Here is a 17,048-nt window from a genome sequence, read left to right as displayed (position 1 = left end):
CTTACGCGAGACTGGTTTTACCGCCGTGCTATGCACACAGGTGACTAGCGGGTGTCAGTTTCTCCAACTTTAGTTGAACCGAGTGTGGCTACGCCCGGTCCTTGCGAAGGTTAAAACAGCACCAACTTGACAAACTATCGTTGTGGTTTTGATGCGTAGGTAAGAACGGTTCTTGCTCAGCCCGTAGCAGCCACGTAAAACTTGCAACAACAAAGTAGAGGACGTCTAACTTGTTTTTGCAGGGCATGTTGTGATGTGATATGGTCAAGACGTGATGAGATATAAGTTGTTGTATAAGATGATCATGTTTTGTTGAAGTTATCGGCAACTGGCAGAAGCCTTATGGTTGTCTCTTTATTGCATAAGATGCAAGCGCCAAATAATTGCTTTACTTTATCGCTATGCGATAGCAATAGTTGCAAGAGCAATAGTTGGCGAGACGACCATGTGACGGCACATTGATATAGATCAAGATGATGGAGATCATGGTGTCATGCCGGTGACGATGGAAATCATGACGATGCTTTGAAGATGGAGATCAAAGGCACAAGATGATGATGGCCATATCATGTCACATATTTTGATTGCATGTGATGTTTATCTTTTATAAATCTTATTTTGCTTAGTTCGACGGTAGCTTTATAAGATGATCTCTCACTAATTATCAAGGTACAAGTGTTCTCCCTGAGTATGCACCGTTGCGAAAGTTCTACGTGCTGAGACACCACGTGATGATAGGGTGTGATAGGCTCTACGTTCAAATACAACGGGTGCAAAACAGTTGCACACGCGGAATACTCAGGTTAAACTTGACGAGCCTAGCATATAACAGATATGGCCTCGGAACACTGAGACCGAAAGGTCGAGCGTGAATCATATAGTAGATATGATCAATGTAGTGATGTTCACCATTGAAACTACTCCATCTCACGTGATGATCGGACATGGTTTAGTTGATATGGATCACGTGATCACTTAGAGGATTAGAGGGATATCTATCTAAGTGGGAGTTCTTAAGTAATATGATTAATTGAACTTAAATTTATCATGAACTTAGTCCTGGTAGTATTAGCATATCTATGTTGTAGATCAATAGCTCGCGTTTAGCTCCCCTGTTTTATTTTTGATATGTTCCTAGAGAAAACTAAGTTGAAAGATGTTAGTAGCAATGATGCGGATTGGATCCGTGATCTGAGGTTTATCCTCATTGCTGTACAGAAGAATTATGTCCTTGATGCACCGCTAGGTGACAAACCTATTGCGGGAGCAGATACAGATGTTATGAACGTTTGGCTAGCTCAATATGATGACTACTTGATAGTTTAGTGCACCATGCTTAAACGGCTTAGAATCGGGACTTCAAAGACGTTTTGAACGTCATGGACCATATGAGATGTTCTAGGAGTTGAAGTTAATATTTCAAGCAAATACCCGAGTTGAGAGATATGAAGTCTCCAACAAGTTCTATAGCTAAAAGATGGAGGAGAATAGCTCAAGCAGTGAGCATGTGCTCAGATTGTATGGGTACTACAATCGCTTGAATCAAGTGGGAGTTAATCTTCCAGATAAAATAGTGCTTGACAGAATTCTCTAGTCACCATCACCAAGTTAGTAGAACTTCGTGATGAACTATAATATGCAAGGGATAACGAAACGATTCCCAAGCTCTTCGTGATGCTGAAATCGACGAAGGTAGAAATCAAGAAAGAGCATCAAGTGTTGATGATTAACAAGACCACTAGTTTCAAGAAAAGGGCAAAGGGAAAGAAAGGGAACTTCATGTAGAACGGCAAGCAAGTTGCTGCTCAAGTGAAGAAGCCCAAATTTGGACCTAAGCCTGAGACTGAGTGCTTCTACTGCAAAAGTACTGGTCACTGGAAGCAGAACTACCCCAAATAATTGGCGGATAAGAAGGATGGCAAAGTGAACAAAAGTATATTTGATATACATGTTATTGATGTGTACTTTACTAGTGTTTATAGCAACCCCTTAGTATTTGATACTGGTTTAGTTGCTAAGAGTAGTAACTTAAAACAGGAGTTGCAAAATGAACAGAGACTAGTTAAGGATGTAGTGACGATGTGTGTTGGAAGTAGTTCCAAGATTGATGTGATCATCATCGCACAATCCATATAACTTTCGGGATTAGTGTTGAACCTAAATAAATGTTATTTGGTGTTTGCGTTGAGCATGAATATGATTTGATCGTGTTTATTGCAATACGGTTATTCATTTAAGTTAGAGAATAATTGTTGTTCTATTTACATGAATAAAACCTTCTATGGTCATACACCCAATGAAAATGGTTTGTTGGATCTCGATCGTAGTAATACACATATTCATAATATTGAAGCCAAAAGATGCAAAGTTAATAATGATAGTGCAACTCATTTGTGGCACTGCCGTTTAGGTCATATTGGTGTAAAGCGCATGAAGAAACTCCATGCTGATGGGATTTTGGAATCACTTGATTATGAATCACTTGATGCTTGCGAACCATGCCTTATGGGAAAGATGACTAAAAACTCCGTTCTCCGGAACAATGGAGCGAGCAATAGACTTGTTGGAAATAATACATACTGATGTATGCAGTTCGATGAGTGTTGAGGCTCGCGGCAGGTATCGTTATTTTCTGACCTTCACAGATGATTTGAGCAGATATGGGTATATCTACTTGATGAAACATAAGTCTGAAACATTTGAAAAAAGTTCAAAGAATTTCAGAGTGAAGTGGAAAATCATCGTAACAAGAAAAATAAAGTTTCCACGATCTGATCGCGGAGACGAATATTTGAGTTACGAGTTTGATCTTCAATTAAAACAATGTGGAATAGTTTCACAAACTCATGCCACCTGGAACACCACAGCGTAATGGTGTGTCCGAACATCGTAACCGTACTTTATTTGATAATGGTGCGATCTATGATGTCTCTTACCGATTTAACACTATCATTTTGGGGTTATGCATTAGAGACAGCTGCATTCACGTTAAATTGGGCACCATCTAAATCCGTTGAGATGACACCGGATGAACTGTGGTTTAGCAAGAAACCAAAGTTGCCGTTTCTTAAAGTTTGGGGTTGTGATGCTTATATGAAAAAGTTTCATCCTGATAAGCTCAAACCCAAATCGAAGAATTGTGTCTTCATAGGATACCCAGAGGAGACTGTTGGGTACACCTTCTATCACAGATCCGAAGGCAAGACTTTTGTTGCTAAATTTGGATCCTTTCTAGAGAAGGAGTTTCTCTCGAAAGAAGTGAGTGGGAGGAAAGTAGAACTTGATGAGGTAACTGTACCTGCTCCCTTATTGGAAAGTAGTTCATCACAGAAATCTGTTCCTGTGACTACTACACCAATTAGTGAGGAAGCTAATGATGATGATCATGTAACTTTAGATCAAGTTACTACCGAACCTCGTAGGTAAACCAGCGTGAGATCCGCACCAGAGTGGTACGGTAATCCTGTTCTGGAGGTCATGTTTCTTGACCATGACGAACCTACGAACTATGAGGAAGCGATGATGAGCCCAGATTTCGCGAAATGGCTTGAGGCCATGAAATCTGAGATGAGATCCATGTATGAGAACAAAGTATGGACTTTGATTGACTTGCCCAATGATCGGCGAGCCATTGAGATTATATGGATCTTCAAGAGGAAGACGGACGCTGATAGTAGTGTTACTATCTACAAAGCTAGAATTGTCGCAAAAGGTTTTCGACAAGTTCAAGGTGTTGACTGCGATGAAAGTTTCTCGCTCGTATCTATGCTTAAGTCTGTCCGAATCTGTTAGCAATTGCCGCATTTTATGAAATCTGGCAAATGGATAAACAAAACTGCATTCCTTAATGAATTTATTAAAGAAGAGTTGTATATGATGCAACCAGAAGGTTTTGTCAATCCTAAAGGTGCTAACAAAATATGCAAGCTCCAGCGATCCATCTATGGACTGGTGCAAGCATCTCGGAGTTGGAATATACACTTTGATGAGTTGATCAAAGCATATAATTTTATACAGACTTGCGGTGAAGCCTGTATTTACAAGAAAGTGAGTGGGAGCACTACAACATTTCTGATAAGTATACGTGAATGACATATTGTTGATCGGAAATAATGTAGAATTATTCTGCAAAGCATAAAGGAGTGTTTGAAAGGAGTTTTTCAAAGAAAGACCTCGGTGAAGCTGCTTACATATTGAGCATCAAGATCTATAGAGATGGTCAAGACACTTGATAAGTTTTTCAATGAGTACACACCTTGACAAGATTTTGAAGTAGTTCAAAATGGAACAGTCAAAGAAAGAGTTCTTGCTTGTGTTACAAGGTGTGAAATTGAGTAAGACTCAAAGCCCGACCACGGCAGAAGATAGAAAGAGAATGAAAGTCATTCCCTATGCCTTGGCCATAGGTTCTATAAAGTATGCCATGCTGTGTACCAGATCTATTGTATACCCTACACTGATTTTGGCAAGGGAGTACAATAGTGATCTAGGAGTAGATCACTGGACAGCGGTCAAAATTAATTATCCTTAGTGGAATAAGGATATGTTTCTCGATTATGGAGGTGACAAAAAGGGTTCGTCGTAAAGGGTTACGTCGATGCAAATTTTAACACTGATCCAGATGACTCTAAGTCTCAATCTGGATACATATTGAAAGTGGGAGCAATTAGCTAGAGTAGCTCCGTGCAGAGCATTGTAGACATAGAAATTTGCAAAATACTTACGGATCTGAATGTGACAAACCCGTTGACTAAAATTATCTCACAAGCAAAACATGATCACACCTTAGTACTCTTTGGGTGTTAATCACATAGCGATGTGAACTAGATTATTGACTCTAGTAAACCCTTTGGGTGTTGGTCACATGACGATGTGAACTATGGGTGTTAATCACATGGTGATGTGAACTATTGATGTTAAATCACATGGCGATGTGATCTAGATTATTGACTCTAGTGCAAGTGGGAGACTGAAGGAAATATGCCCTAGAGGCAATAATAAAGTTATTATTTATTTCCTTATATCATGATAAATGTTTATTATTCATGCTAGAATTGTATTAACCGGAAACATAATACATGTGTGAATACATAGACAAACATAGTGTCACTAATATGCCTCTACTTGACTAGCTCGTTGATCAAAGATGGTTATGTTTCCTAGCCATAGACATGAGTTGTCATTTGATTAACGGGATCACATCATTAGGAGAATGATGTGGTTGACTTGACCCATTCCGTTAGCTTAGCACACGATCGTTTAGTATTCTGCTATTGCTTTCTTCATGACTTATACATGTTCCTATGACTATGAGATTATGCAACTCCTGTTTACCAGAGGAACACTTTGTGTGCTACCAAACATCACGACGTAACTGGGTGATTATAAATATGCTCTACAAGTGTCTCCGGAGGTACTTGTTGGGTTGGCGTATTTCGAGATTAGGATTTGTCACTCCGATTGTCGGAGAGGTATCTCTGGGCCCACTCGGTAATGCACATCACTATAAGCCTTGCAAGCATTGCAACTAATGAGTTAGTTGCGGGATGATGTATTACGGAACGAGTAAAGAGACTTGCCGATAACGAGATTGAAATAGGTATTGAGATACCGACGGTCGAACCTCGAGCAAGTAACATACCGATGACAAAGGGAACAACGTATGTTGTTATGCGGTCTGACCGATAAAGATCTTCGTAGAATATGTGGGAGCCAATATGAGCATCAAGGTTCTGCTATTGGTTATTGACCGGAGACGTGTCTCGGTCATGTCTACATAGTTCTCGAACCCGTAGGGTCCGCACGCTTAAAGTTCAATGATGGTTATATTATGAGTTTATGTGATTTGATGTACCGAAGGTAGTTCGGAGTTCCGGATGAGATTGGGGACATGACGAGGAGTCTCGAAATGGTCGAGACGTAAAGATCGATATATTGGACGACTATATTCGGACATCGGAAAGGTTCCGAGTGATTCGGGTATTTTTCGGAGTACCGGAGAGTTACGGGAATTCGCCGGGGAGTATATGGGCCTTATTGGGCTTTAGGGGAAAGAGAGAGGAGAGGCTGCACGCCCCCCCAAGGCCTAGTCCGAATTGGACTTGGGGGAGGGGCTGCGCCCCCTCCTTCCTTCTCTTCTCTTTCCCCTTTCCTTGACTCCTACTCCTACTACTTGGAAGGGGGGGAATCCTACTCTCGGTGGGAGTAGGACTCCTCCTAGGGCGCGTCATAGAGAGGGTCGGCCCTCCCCCTCCTCCACTCCTTTATATACGGGGAGGGGCACCCCTTGGAGACACAACAATTGATCTCTTGATCTCTTAGCCGTGTGCGGTGCCCCCCTCCATCATAATCCACCTCGATAATATCGTAGCGGTGCTTAGGCGAAGCCCTGCATCGGTAGAACATCATCATCGTCACCACGCCGTCGTGCTGACGGAACTCTCCCTCAAAGCTCGGCTGGATCGGAGTTCGAGGGACGTCATCGAGCTGAACGTGTGCTGAACTCGGAGGTGCCGTGCGTTCGGTACTTGATCGGTCGGATCGTGAAGACGTACGGCTACATCAACCGCGTTGTGCTAACGCTTCCGCTTTCGGTCTACGAGCGTACGTGGACACACTCTCCCCTCTCGTTGCTATGCATCACCATGATCTTGCGTGTGCGTAGGAAATTTTTGAAATTACTACGTTCCCCAACACATAATGCATTTCTTTGCTTTTCAACAACATTGAATACAAAAGACATCATCAAATCTTTGCTAGAATAGCAAGACCAAAGAAAACAAGAACCACAAGTATGCATTTCAGAAGATTTCCAACTTCCATAACTGCTTGCACAAGTTGGACTAATATCTTCTCCATGCATTCATTGTTTATCTGCAGATTCTTGATTTTGCATTCTTTTTTCTTCAACTTTGGTCCGAAAGAAGTAGACGTTGCTTCCCCTCTAGTTGCACATGCAGCCGCATCATTGCCTTCGATTGTACTATCTATTAAGTTTCTTTCTATCAATAAATCAATGTATTGGCCTTCCCAAAACCAAAATGAGCATCCATCGTCCTACACAAAAGAATGAGCAAGTTCGAAGTGAGCTACCGCAATTGAACTAAAGAATGAGCTATCAAATGAGCTACCGCAAGTGCACGTATCCCGTCGTTTTCACATTTGAAGAACACCCATCCGGGGTGCTTCGGCGTGCCCAAAGTTAGCCGTAACACTTTTCGCGTGCAGTCGTCGCACTGTATGAGCGGCATCGACAAGCCACAGAGACGCCGCGCGAGCGCCGAGCTCGGTGGACGGCCGGACAAATCCATGCCCGCAAACCGTTGGCGGCGGCGGGCGGACGAACCCGTACCTACATGCGGTGATGCGCCCTTGCCGAGGCTGCGGGAGAGGCTCCCCGACCACTCCATCGCTTGGCGCAACAACCGGCAGCCGAAAAAGCTAAATCCGGCGGTCCGTGATGAAGTGCCACAGATCCGGTGGCCCGCCGACGCAGGGGGGAGGGAGGGGAGGCCTCGTGCGCGTGGCGGCCTTTCGGCGTGCTCCTGCAGTCTGCTTTCGCCGGAATCTTGGGCGGCGGCGCAAGGGGAGGAGGAGAGGTGGTTGGTGGGGAAAGCGCGGGCTGAAATGTCCCCCCACCAACCGCTTCCACTTATATGCAGGGCACCGCAGCCGCGAGGGGGAAACCCGCTTATTCTCGGGTTGGGGTCGGGATTTTGCTGCGCCCCTCAAAATTTTTTGCGGGCCAGGGCGGAATGTGGGGTCTGATCGGGTTGGTTTTTCCGCCCCGGCCCGCATTTTGACGGTTATTTTGCGGGTCGGGGCGGGATGCGGGGTGTGCTAGAGTTGCTCTTTAATGACCCAAAAGCTTTGGTTACGCGATTACTACCGGTTAACATTTCTAAGGCAACCCCACGAAACTTCGTTCCATCTCTGCGAGATCTGCCGTGCTTCTCCCCTTGCTCCCCGTACCGACTCCCGGTTCTTTTCTCCGGTTCCTCGGCGATGGTCGTCTGCAAATGCCGCAAGGTTACTTCTTGATCATTTCTCCACCTATTCGGCGATACCCCTGCGGTCTCCTGCGTGTTCTTTCTGTTGCGCGTCGACATGTGAGGGGGGATTTTGGATCTGGGCAGGGGAAGTACGCGGTGGCGGATTTGGCGTTCGCGTGGCCTGGATCTGAGAGGGCACTGCGAGCGCGGATTCGAAATTTTAGTTTGGGGTTCTTGGATTTACTGCTGGCGTGTTGAGATTTGTCAGTGCTGCCTGAATTTTGTGTTGACAGGGCGTGTGTGCTTGCTTTGGATTTTCAGGCGACGAGGGTTTATTGCTTCGTCCACCAGGTTCCGGTCTGTGGCGAGTGCATCTGCTTCCCAGAACATCAATTATGCGTGGTGAGCTTTCCGACTTGATCCCCTCATCCCAATTAACTCAGAAAAAGGCAAAGCGGTTAATATGTGCTTGCTCAATGTGCTCCATCCTGTTTAGTGTCTATAGTGTATCACAAGTTTGTCTCTCATGTTAGCTGTTGTATATTGGCATTAAGCTTGCTGGACATGAGTGCCCTTTCAAATATATTGTTTCGCATATGCTTTGAAATGTGCTAGTAATATAGGTTTGTAATGTGAAATATACTTGTTTACAGTGTGATAGAAGATTGGATCACATGTGAGTACTGTTTAACAAATAGCTGCTGAGACAACATTTTTATGCCTGGTGCTGCTGCTAGAGTATCATATTTTTTACAATGCATTGGCTCTTAGTGCGCTCTCTTACGAGATGGTAGTTTTTAGAGACAACTACCCCAATGCATTGTATCTTACATATGCTTAATATTGGAGTAGCCCCCATTTTTATTAAGATACTTGACTTTTATTGGATGATACTATAAGAATGATATATGTGTTGGATTCCGTGTAGAGATGGGTTCTTAGATAAGAGATGGTTCCATCATCTCTTGTCAATAATTATGAATTACATAGACAAAAATCTGATGTGTGATGCTAAGAGAGCCTACGTAGGGCATTGGGAGAGACCTGACTATAAGTTAGATCCATCTTTTTTTTCCTCTCTAGTTTGGCCCTATAACAGATTCACAGCCCTACAATTTCCACCTCCACTTTCTTACTGAAACATTTGGAATTCATTATTGTTGCTTAGTCCTATTGCTGCACCTATGCTGTAAAATTTTGTGACACCATATATGTGCATGCTATGATCATATCATTTTCCTGTTCTGTTTATTTTGCGTGAAGAGAAATTTAATAATCACATGTAAGTATATAACGTTGCTATTGGCTTCATATCAGCTACTTGCATTATATTCTTACAATTCTGTTAAAGTAATCGTGTAACATTAATTTTACAAAACTAATATCCTCTTTTTTACTTTCTGTAGGTAAAAAACTATGCTGAATGGGTTGTTAATTCTGATTATGACTGGCCACAACACTGTTCTTTGTGTAATTTGGTTCTAGAAGCTGCAAGTGAAGAAACTACACGATTGGGTTGCCTCCGTATGTATTGCTTCAAGTAGAATATTTGAATCCATTCGTCTCTTGGAGCCACCTTCACTAAATATAACATGATATATTTTGTCTTCTTGACATCTTTTAGATGTGATGCACACAAAATGCTTGATATCACATGTCCAAAGTTTTCCTGCACAAACAGCACCAGCAGGATTTGTCTGCCCCTCATGTTCAATTCCTGTAAGCTAATCTCTGGCTTGATATGCTATTACTTTGAGGTTCCAACAGTTCTTTTAACCTTAACATGTGACATAGTTATTTCCTGACAGATATGGCCTCCTTCGAGTATTAAAGATACAGGCTCCCGCCTCCATGCTAAACTGAAGGAAGCAGTAGTCCAGGTTAGTCCTTCAAATCAGTTCCTTCTTGCAAGATCAAAACCACTAATTTTCCTTGAATTTTTCCCTTTGTTTTTATTTGTGCGAATAAATTCTTCTTTGGTGCACTATGACACATTTACCTATGAACTACGACTCTTTTAGCTAAGTATATTTACTGCACTGTTTGACAAAGCTTGCACTTTGTAACATGTCGCAGACTGGTCTGGAGAAGAATGTATTTGGGAATCATTTTGTGACAATGCCTAAAGCTGATGCCTGCACACCCCCTACATTTGCTTCAGACCCCCTTAAGCGTCTATCATATTCTGGTGAATCTACTGATGCAAACATGCTTAACTCTTCGAAAGATGCAACTTTATCATCAGCAGTACTCTCCCAGGGGGATACATATCCTGCTGGGATGTACTCTTCTGGGACTCTTAGCCATGTGGAACCAGAAATAGTTGAAATAGATGGTCCTAGTACCATAGCAACAAAGTTCCCAGAGCAGGAGCCCAATTTCATCAGAAGTCCAAGCCCGCACGGGGTAAGTCATGACATATCCTTGTGTATATGGTTAGCGTCTGTTTGTTTTCTGTTCACCTTAAGCAGAGTTAGTGATCCTATTCCTTCGTTATGTAGCCTAGTGCCACGACAAGAAAAGGTGCTAACTATGTTGAGAGACAAAATTCAGAGATGTCTTATTATGCTGATGATGAAGATGCAAACCGCAAAAAGTACACTAAAAGGGGTAAGAATGCCATTATCAAAAAATCTATTTTCTACTTCCGTCTTTATGTCAGGTCCTTCTTTTCTTGAGTTATACCGAGCTTTTGTCATAAGATTATTTGATTTTTCCCCAATATTTGAGGTGACATTTCTGTCTCAAATTAGTTGCCAAACACTAGTCATGTTTCCAATCACCCACAAAATAATTACTATTTTATTTATCTCAGTTTGATGTGTTAACCTCGTCTTCTACCACCCCTCTTACAATACACCTCTATTCCCAGGGCTGTGATACATCTAACATGAAATGTACATGTATATATATGCTGGAAATGCATAAGACTATTTAGATTGGTTCATATGTAACTAGTCAATTCTAGGTGGAACATTTATTTCAAAAGATGGTTGTGCTTGTTTCTTATGAAGCTTCAGTTTACAGGTACATACCGTCACAAATTTTTAAGGATGCTGCTACCTTTTTGGTCTAGTGCCCTGCCAACATTACCAGTTACAGCACCCCCTAAAAAGGAAAATGATGCTCCAGAAGGCCGGTCACGACATCAGAGGACGTCACGAATCGATCCCACAAAGATCTTACTTGCAATGGCAATCATGTAAGGTTTCTGCCATGCAATTGTTTTAGCCTCTGACTAATATTCTCCTGCAATGGATCTTAATTTCGTGAAGTAATGTTCAAAACGGATATTACATGGCTGAAGTTTTATTACTGTATTATGGAAGATGTAATACATTCAGAAGTAAATGATTATTTTGTGCTTTGAATATATAAGATGGCCAGCACTGTTAGTTTTCCCCTTTGATTCATCTGGGTCTCTGTTTGAGTGGCCTCCTACCCATATTTCTAGCAAATTTGAGGGAAATAACCAGAAATTGGTACTCGCAGTATTATGTTTTTAATTTGAGTTCTGTACAATCAGCAAGGTTGCTAGCTGTACAATTTGATTTTTTTTTCTTTAGAGATGTTGCACCATTTATTATCAGAGTGTTCGTCTATGAGTATGATATCCATTTCTATATTCTTGATTTTATGTGTATAAATAAATAGATATGTCTGTTCCTTCATTCTGTTAGCTTGATTTGTGACATAGCAAGCAGTTCTGTATGTCTTAGATGCGAGTCCTGTAAAGCTAATAGTCTGTCTAATGAAAAACTTTAAGATGTGTTTCATTTCCTTATTTTAATTTTGCCTTTTAGTTTGTGTTGGATGCAAAGATTTTATTATTCTTGATTTAATTAACCTGCATTAATGTGCTGTTAATGCAGGGCATGTATAGCAACGATGGGAATTCTCTACTACCGGTTGTCGCAGCGCAGTCTTTCTGAAAACTTTGCCCATGATGAGGCTCAGTAGTAGAGTTGAAACTTCCAACTTGCAGTTTGTTTCTGGTACTGCCTTGCTGCTGATTCAAGGGTTTTACCCTGCCTGTATTATTTTCCATTTCCCCCTTTTTGGGCCTTTCAGGGTGGTTGTGGATGGGAAGGTGGAGGTAGTGATTATAGTTACATAAGAGTTATAGCAGACTGGTTTTATATGCTGATTCATCTGTTATCTTATACCAGACGGGAAATTGTTGAAGTTGTCAACTATTTTCTTATTCCTGTTGTCGCGCCTTCTGAACTGCTACAGGTGTTACTTTGATCGAGCCATTCTAAAACATCGCTGTGTTATTTCTCCAGTATTTTTCACTTGTCACGATGATGCTGGGAAATTATAGGCGTCTTATGCACAACATGGCAGGAGATCATGATATTCTTTTAGTTTGCAAACGCAGATGCTGATTAATTTCAGCAGGAATAAAAGTGCAACAATTATATATGACACAGAAATGCAATGTTGCCCGTAGCTACTTCCATAATAGCAATACATGTTGCAAAAAGTCACTTTGGAACCCGGGTGCATTGGAGCCCTATTTTTTGAACTGTGAAAATGCTATTTTGAAATCCTGTAAAGCTAATAGCATTATTCACTATTTGGAGATCATCATTTTGTCATTTTTGTATAGGTCGCATATTTACTTATTTCATCACCAAACTTTACACATGTGTAATATACATCTGTATGATCATGTAGAATTTTTTTCAGAATTTTTTGAAACATTAAATGTGATTTTCAAAGTATTTAAAATAAGGTCCTTCAATACACCGGGTTCCAAAAATCCGCTCTCTATATGTTGCATATAAGTAAATTCATATATAGTTCACGGGTGTTATTTCTCCTCGCCATGTTCTAATTTCACTATTGTTTGCATTTTTTTGTCGGGTAGCTTACCAACCTGACCGCTTGGTCTAATTTCACTCATCGAAACAAATATTTTTTTTTTAGAAATATGCCCTCTTACTACTTTCGAACATTCATCCCTTATAGTCACATGTATCTGTTGGTGCTTGGCAAGAAGTCATCTTTGTTAGTGACCTGCGTCCTCAGAGTGGGCCGGGTTGGATGGAAGGACCCAACAGATGGGCTTGGGATGCTAACATGGAGAAAGGAACAACACACTACTAATAGGATATTCCTCAAAAAAAACTACTAATAGGATTTTCTAAAAAAAACTACTAATAAGATTGACTCCCCTCAAAAAGAAAAAAAACTAATAGGATTGTCTAAAAAAAAAAGAAACTACTAATAGGAGGAACGACAGAAGTGGAAGGTGACTTGGAACGGAACGACGACTAGAGCCGAGGCTTGTTTGCGTGTGCTTGTACTCTTCTTTCACTGGTCTTGTCGATTCTTCATTGACGAGTTTTCACTCCATCTCTAGCTCAGTTGTAATTGAACCTATTGATAGCTGGATTCTAACATTTGGTATCAGACCCATAGATTCTTTGCAAATGTCACCAGACACCCTCAAACCCACACTTGAAATATCCTTCCAACATCTCATATCATCACCATGGAGGATGAGAGGATGAGACTTAGTTGATGAAAGCGATGCAGGAATTCGCGTTGACGAATCCAGTAATTGACACCGAGAGTGGTCTGTGTACATGGCACTGGTAAACATAAAGGAGACCACAACAATTTCTTTTTCAATGAACTCTACCTCATACCGACACTCTCGTGCTCACGCCCCCTCGCTAGCAGCATTGTCCTCATCTCTGGCGAGCACGTCTATGTGCAACATCGCCTCCACCAACTGTTGGGTCGCAGCCTCTTTGTTTGCGGCGACGACCACGAACATCTCTACGCCGACCACAACCTTTACCCCTCCTACATTAGGCGACGTCAACTCCGTGCTTGCTCAAAACACGACCACTCTCTTGGTCCGCAAGGATGATCTCCACTTCGTGCCACCCACTAGTGTCAGCATGCCTTCTTCCAAGCTCGTCGTGTCCACTGTGCTCTCTCCATCCTCGACCAAGCGTGACGTCGTTGCCACGACATCGACAACCACCATATGCTTGACCACCGTCCATAAGGGGTGTGTACTCGATGAAGCGTTAGCTACATCCTCCCTGATGGCCATACTGGCTTCCTTGACCACTGGCTCAATGGCAGCAACTTCCACGATGACATCTAAGGTCATTCACGTGCCTGCCGCTACTCCTGGTCTGTCCTCATCTGGCGACACTAACATCGTCATTAGCCTGCCCGTCACCCGTCACCCATCAAAAATAAATAATTAGCAATTAATCTCTTATCTTAGTTAATCCAATAAAGCAAATCAATCATGGGCACATTGTCTGTTTAAGCAATGACAGAAAATCTATGCTTTAAATATAATTTTTTTGCGGGCAAAATATAATTTTGTTTTATTCTATCTGTTTTGCATCATAATTTATCCCGTATAGTCCTCCTATATATTGTGTTAATAATAATAATATTTGGATCATGCGGCAACGCCTGGGCACATACATAGTCCAATTTTTTTGTTGATAAAGATCGAAATTGGGCTAGTGCGACAGGCCTTCTGTACCGAGCATGGCCCAGCCCACAAATAGACCTATAAAATCGTATCCCACTACTCGCGGCCGCCTCCAAACCCTACCTCCGTGGCCGCCACCCCTCGACACCCTCAGGCGAAGAAAGGGCGAAAGCACCATGTACACGGCGAGGAAGAAGATCCAGAAGGACAAGGGCCTCGAGCCCTCTGAGTTCGAGGACTCCGTCGCGCAGGTAGCTAGGAAGCCCTCTCGTCTCACGTCACTGCTGTTGCGCGTGGTCTCTGCGCTCCGTGTTTCACCACCGCGGTTTCGTGTTTGTAGGCATTCTTCGACCTGGAGAATGGCAGCCAGGAGCTCAAGAGCGACGTTAAAGACCTCTACATCAACGCCGCGTTGTAAGTCATCGGCCAGTCTTAACCTTGGTTTTCGTTTCTGTTGAGTAGCAGTCCAAGTGGTAGCGAGGTGTGATGGTTTCTGGTTTGTGCTGCCTCGTGTTGCAGCCAGATGGATGTTGCAGGGAACAGGAAGGCCGTGGTCATCCACGTGCCGTACAGGCTCCGCAAGAACTTCAGGAAGATCCACGTCAGGCTCGTCAGGGAGCTCGAGAAGAAGTTCAGCGGCAAGGTTAGTGAATTGCCATTCACCTTGTTAGAATCCTTTCCTTTGAGAACAGTGTGATCTGGAGTAGTAATCAGTATTTTACATAGGAATAAGTCGGAGTAAGTTCGCTAGTCCGAAGGATTGCTTATGTGTTGTAGATTTCGTAGACAAAGATGGTATTCCCCTACGGCTATAGCAGTATACTACTTTACCAGAGAGCATGCCTGTATGCTCCTCCTGAATCCTGTTATGTTTTGCACTACACTCTGCTGCTACAAATACAATGCGATACCTCTGTGTGTGGAATGTTCACCAGTATGCTACAACCAGGATGCTGTACTCTTATGGGCATGTGTTTTCCGTTTGAAAGAGTTGTATTTACTCAAATGCTGTGGCAGTTATTTCTTATTTCCTTCTTTGTCAGGTGCCATTTACAATGTTTGTCATCTTTTATTCAATGTTACTGGTTTAAAGTCGAATTTGGTTGTTTGTCTAACGTTATTGCAGAGTAATTATTGTATTCACGTCACTTCCCTCTAATTGCCAAATATACTCTGTTCGAGAAATTTCTTCATAGTTGTGTCCTTCGCTTAGCAAAATGCCAAAAGCCCCCAATTACACTGAAGCAAATGTTAGCCATTGTCCCGTTTGTTCCGTGCTTGTTGAAATGTGTGGTTGACTATGAATCAATGTAGGATGTTGTTATTGTTGCAACAAGGCGGATTGTGAGGCCACCCAAGAAGGGTTCTGCTGTTGTTCGCCCTCGTACCAGGACTTTGACCGCTGTTCATGATGGTCTTTTGGAGGATGTTGTGTACCCAGCTGAGATTGTGGGGAAACGTGTCAGATATCGCCTAGATGGCTCGAAGATCATTAAGGTAAGATTTGACCACTGCATTGATATAGCTGATTATTGTCTAGACAATTTTTGATTAGCCTGAACTTTTACATCTCTATTTCGCCCTTGTAATTCCTTCCAAATTGATCAACATTGACACTTTTGATCCAAACAATTTTTTGTTGGTGCCCTGTTTATTTTACTGGTGTTGTTGCAGATCTTCTTGGACCCAAAGGAACGCAACAACACAGAGTACAAGTTGGATACCTTCACTGCAGTGTACCGCAGGCTTTGTGGCAAGGATGTTGTGTACGAGTACCTGGTTGCCGAAACTGCTTGAAGATCCATCTTGATTTGCATATTGGCCCTCTTGTTCATGTATTGAATTTGCGACGGCTTGCTTGAGCTTGTTGTTGCTCGGATCATGTATTCGAAAAATCAAAATTATAGCTGTGATGCCAAACCTAAATATTTGCTAGTTCGAGATGGTAATGAGTGAAAAGTGTTGAATTTTGAGCTTTAAATTAAGTTGCACTTGTTCTATTATGTGACGAGTAAACACTGAGTTAGTCTCCTTGAAAATTCAGGCCCCTGAAATTGTAGGGGCTGAACCCTTGAAATGTCCTAGCCTCTAACCTGGAAACCTTGTAAGGGAATGGATACCTCTTGAAGTGGTGGTTGCCTCTGACCTCCATTGTGTCCACCGCTTTCTACCCCCAGCAACCAGTGGTGTTGGGGATGCACGAAAGCACTAGCAGCTGCTCCCTGGGCTGTGTGTCTGCCATTGATGTCGTGACAGAAACAGCAACCGGAGCCAGCCGGCAACACTGAGCGAGGTGGGCAGCTGCACTGCGGTGGTGTTGGGCAAGGTGTGGACGACGGTGGTAGGCAGCTGCGCTGTGTGGTGCAGCGCTGGCCGAGCTCAGGCGACGACGCTAGGTTAGGACCCCAGCTCTAGGTCGTGATGGAGGCGGCGTTGTGCCGGGTGTGAGGATCTCACCAAACGGGTGGTGGATTAAGAGATGGAAGGGGGAAGGAGAGGAAGAGAGGCTTTTCTGGCCGGGACTGTGTCTCTAGGGATTTAATCTGGTCGGAGCCATGCCCGGCTCCCGCTACATGGGCGGCAGC

General features: G+C 42.8%; 2 protein-coding genes across 3 annotated transcripts; both read left to right on the top strand.

The window, feature by feature from the left end:
- The first annotated feature begins 7,870 nt into the window (after positions 1–7,870).
- On the top strand, positions 7,871–12,279 carry LOC109767166 (uncharacterized). Of its 2 annotated transcripts, none has more exons than XR_005769688.2 (9): positions 7,871–8,028; positions 8,313–8,393; positions 9,398–9,515; positions 9,616–9,710; positions 9,800–9,871; positions 10,068–10,397; positions 10,493–10,601; positions 11,012–11,193; positions 11,864–12,279. XR_005769688.2 is itself a non-coding variant. In XM_020325936.3 (9 exons), the coding sequence occupies exons 1-9, from the start codon at positions 8,005–8,007 to the stop codon at positions 11,949–11,951; spliced, it is 1,092 nt and encodes a 363-aa protein (XP_020181525.1). In that variant the 5' UTR covers positions 7,871–8,004; the 3' UTR covers positions 11,952–12,279. The 2 variants fall into 2 exon arrangements, 1 of the variants encoding a protein (XP_020181525.1); XM_020325936.3 differs by having other exon boundaries at positions 11,019–11,193.
- A 2,276-nt stretch (positions 12,280–14,555) lies between these two features.
- LOC109767165 (small ribosomal subunit protein eS7) lies at positions 14,556–16,444 on the top strand. Its single transcript, XM_020325935.4, has 5 exons — positions 14,556–14,714; positions 14,804–14,877; positions 14,983–15,106; positions 15,778–15,960; positions 16,138–16,444. Exons 1-5 carry the CDS (start codon positions 14,640–14,642, stop codon positions 16,258–16,260), a joined length of 579 nt encoding a protein of 192 aa, XP_020181524.1. The 5' UTR covers positions 14,556–14,639; the 3' UTR covers positions 16,261–16,444.
- The last annotated feature ends 604 nt before the right edge of the window (positions 16,445–17,048 follow it).

This window comes from Aegilops tauschii, chromosome 1 (genome assembly GCF_002575655.3).
Source record: "Aegilops tauschii subsp. strangulata cultivar AL8/78 chromosome 1, Aet v6.0, whole genome shotgun sequence".
In the NCBI taxonomy this organism is placed as follows: Eukaryota; Viridiplantae; Streptophyta; class Magnoliopsida; order Poales; family Poaceae; genus Aegilops; species Aegilops tauschii.
Note: the sequence above shows the minus strand (reverse complement) of the source record. Positions and strands in the feature narration are given on the sequence as shown.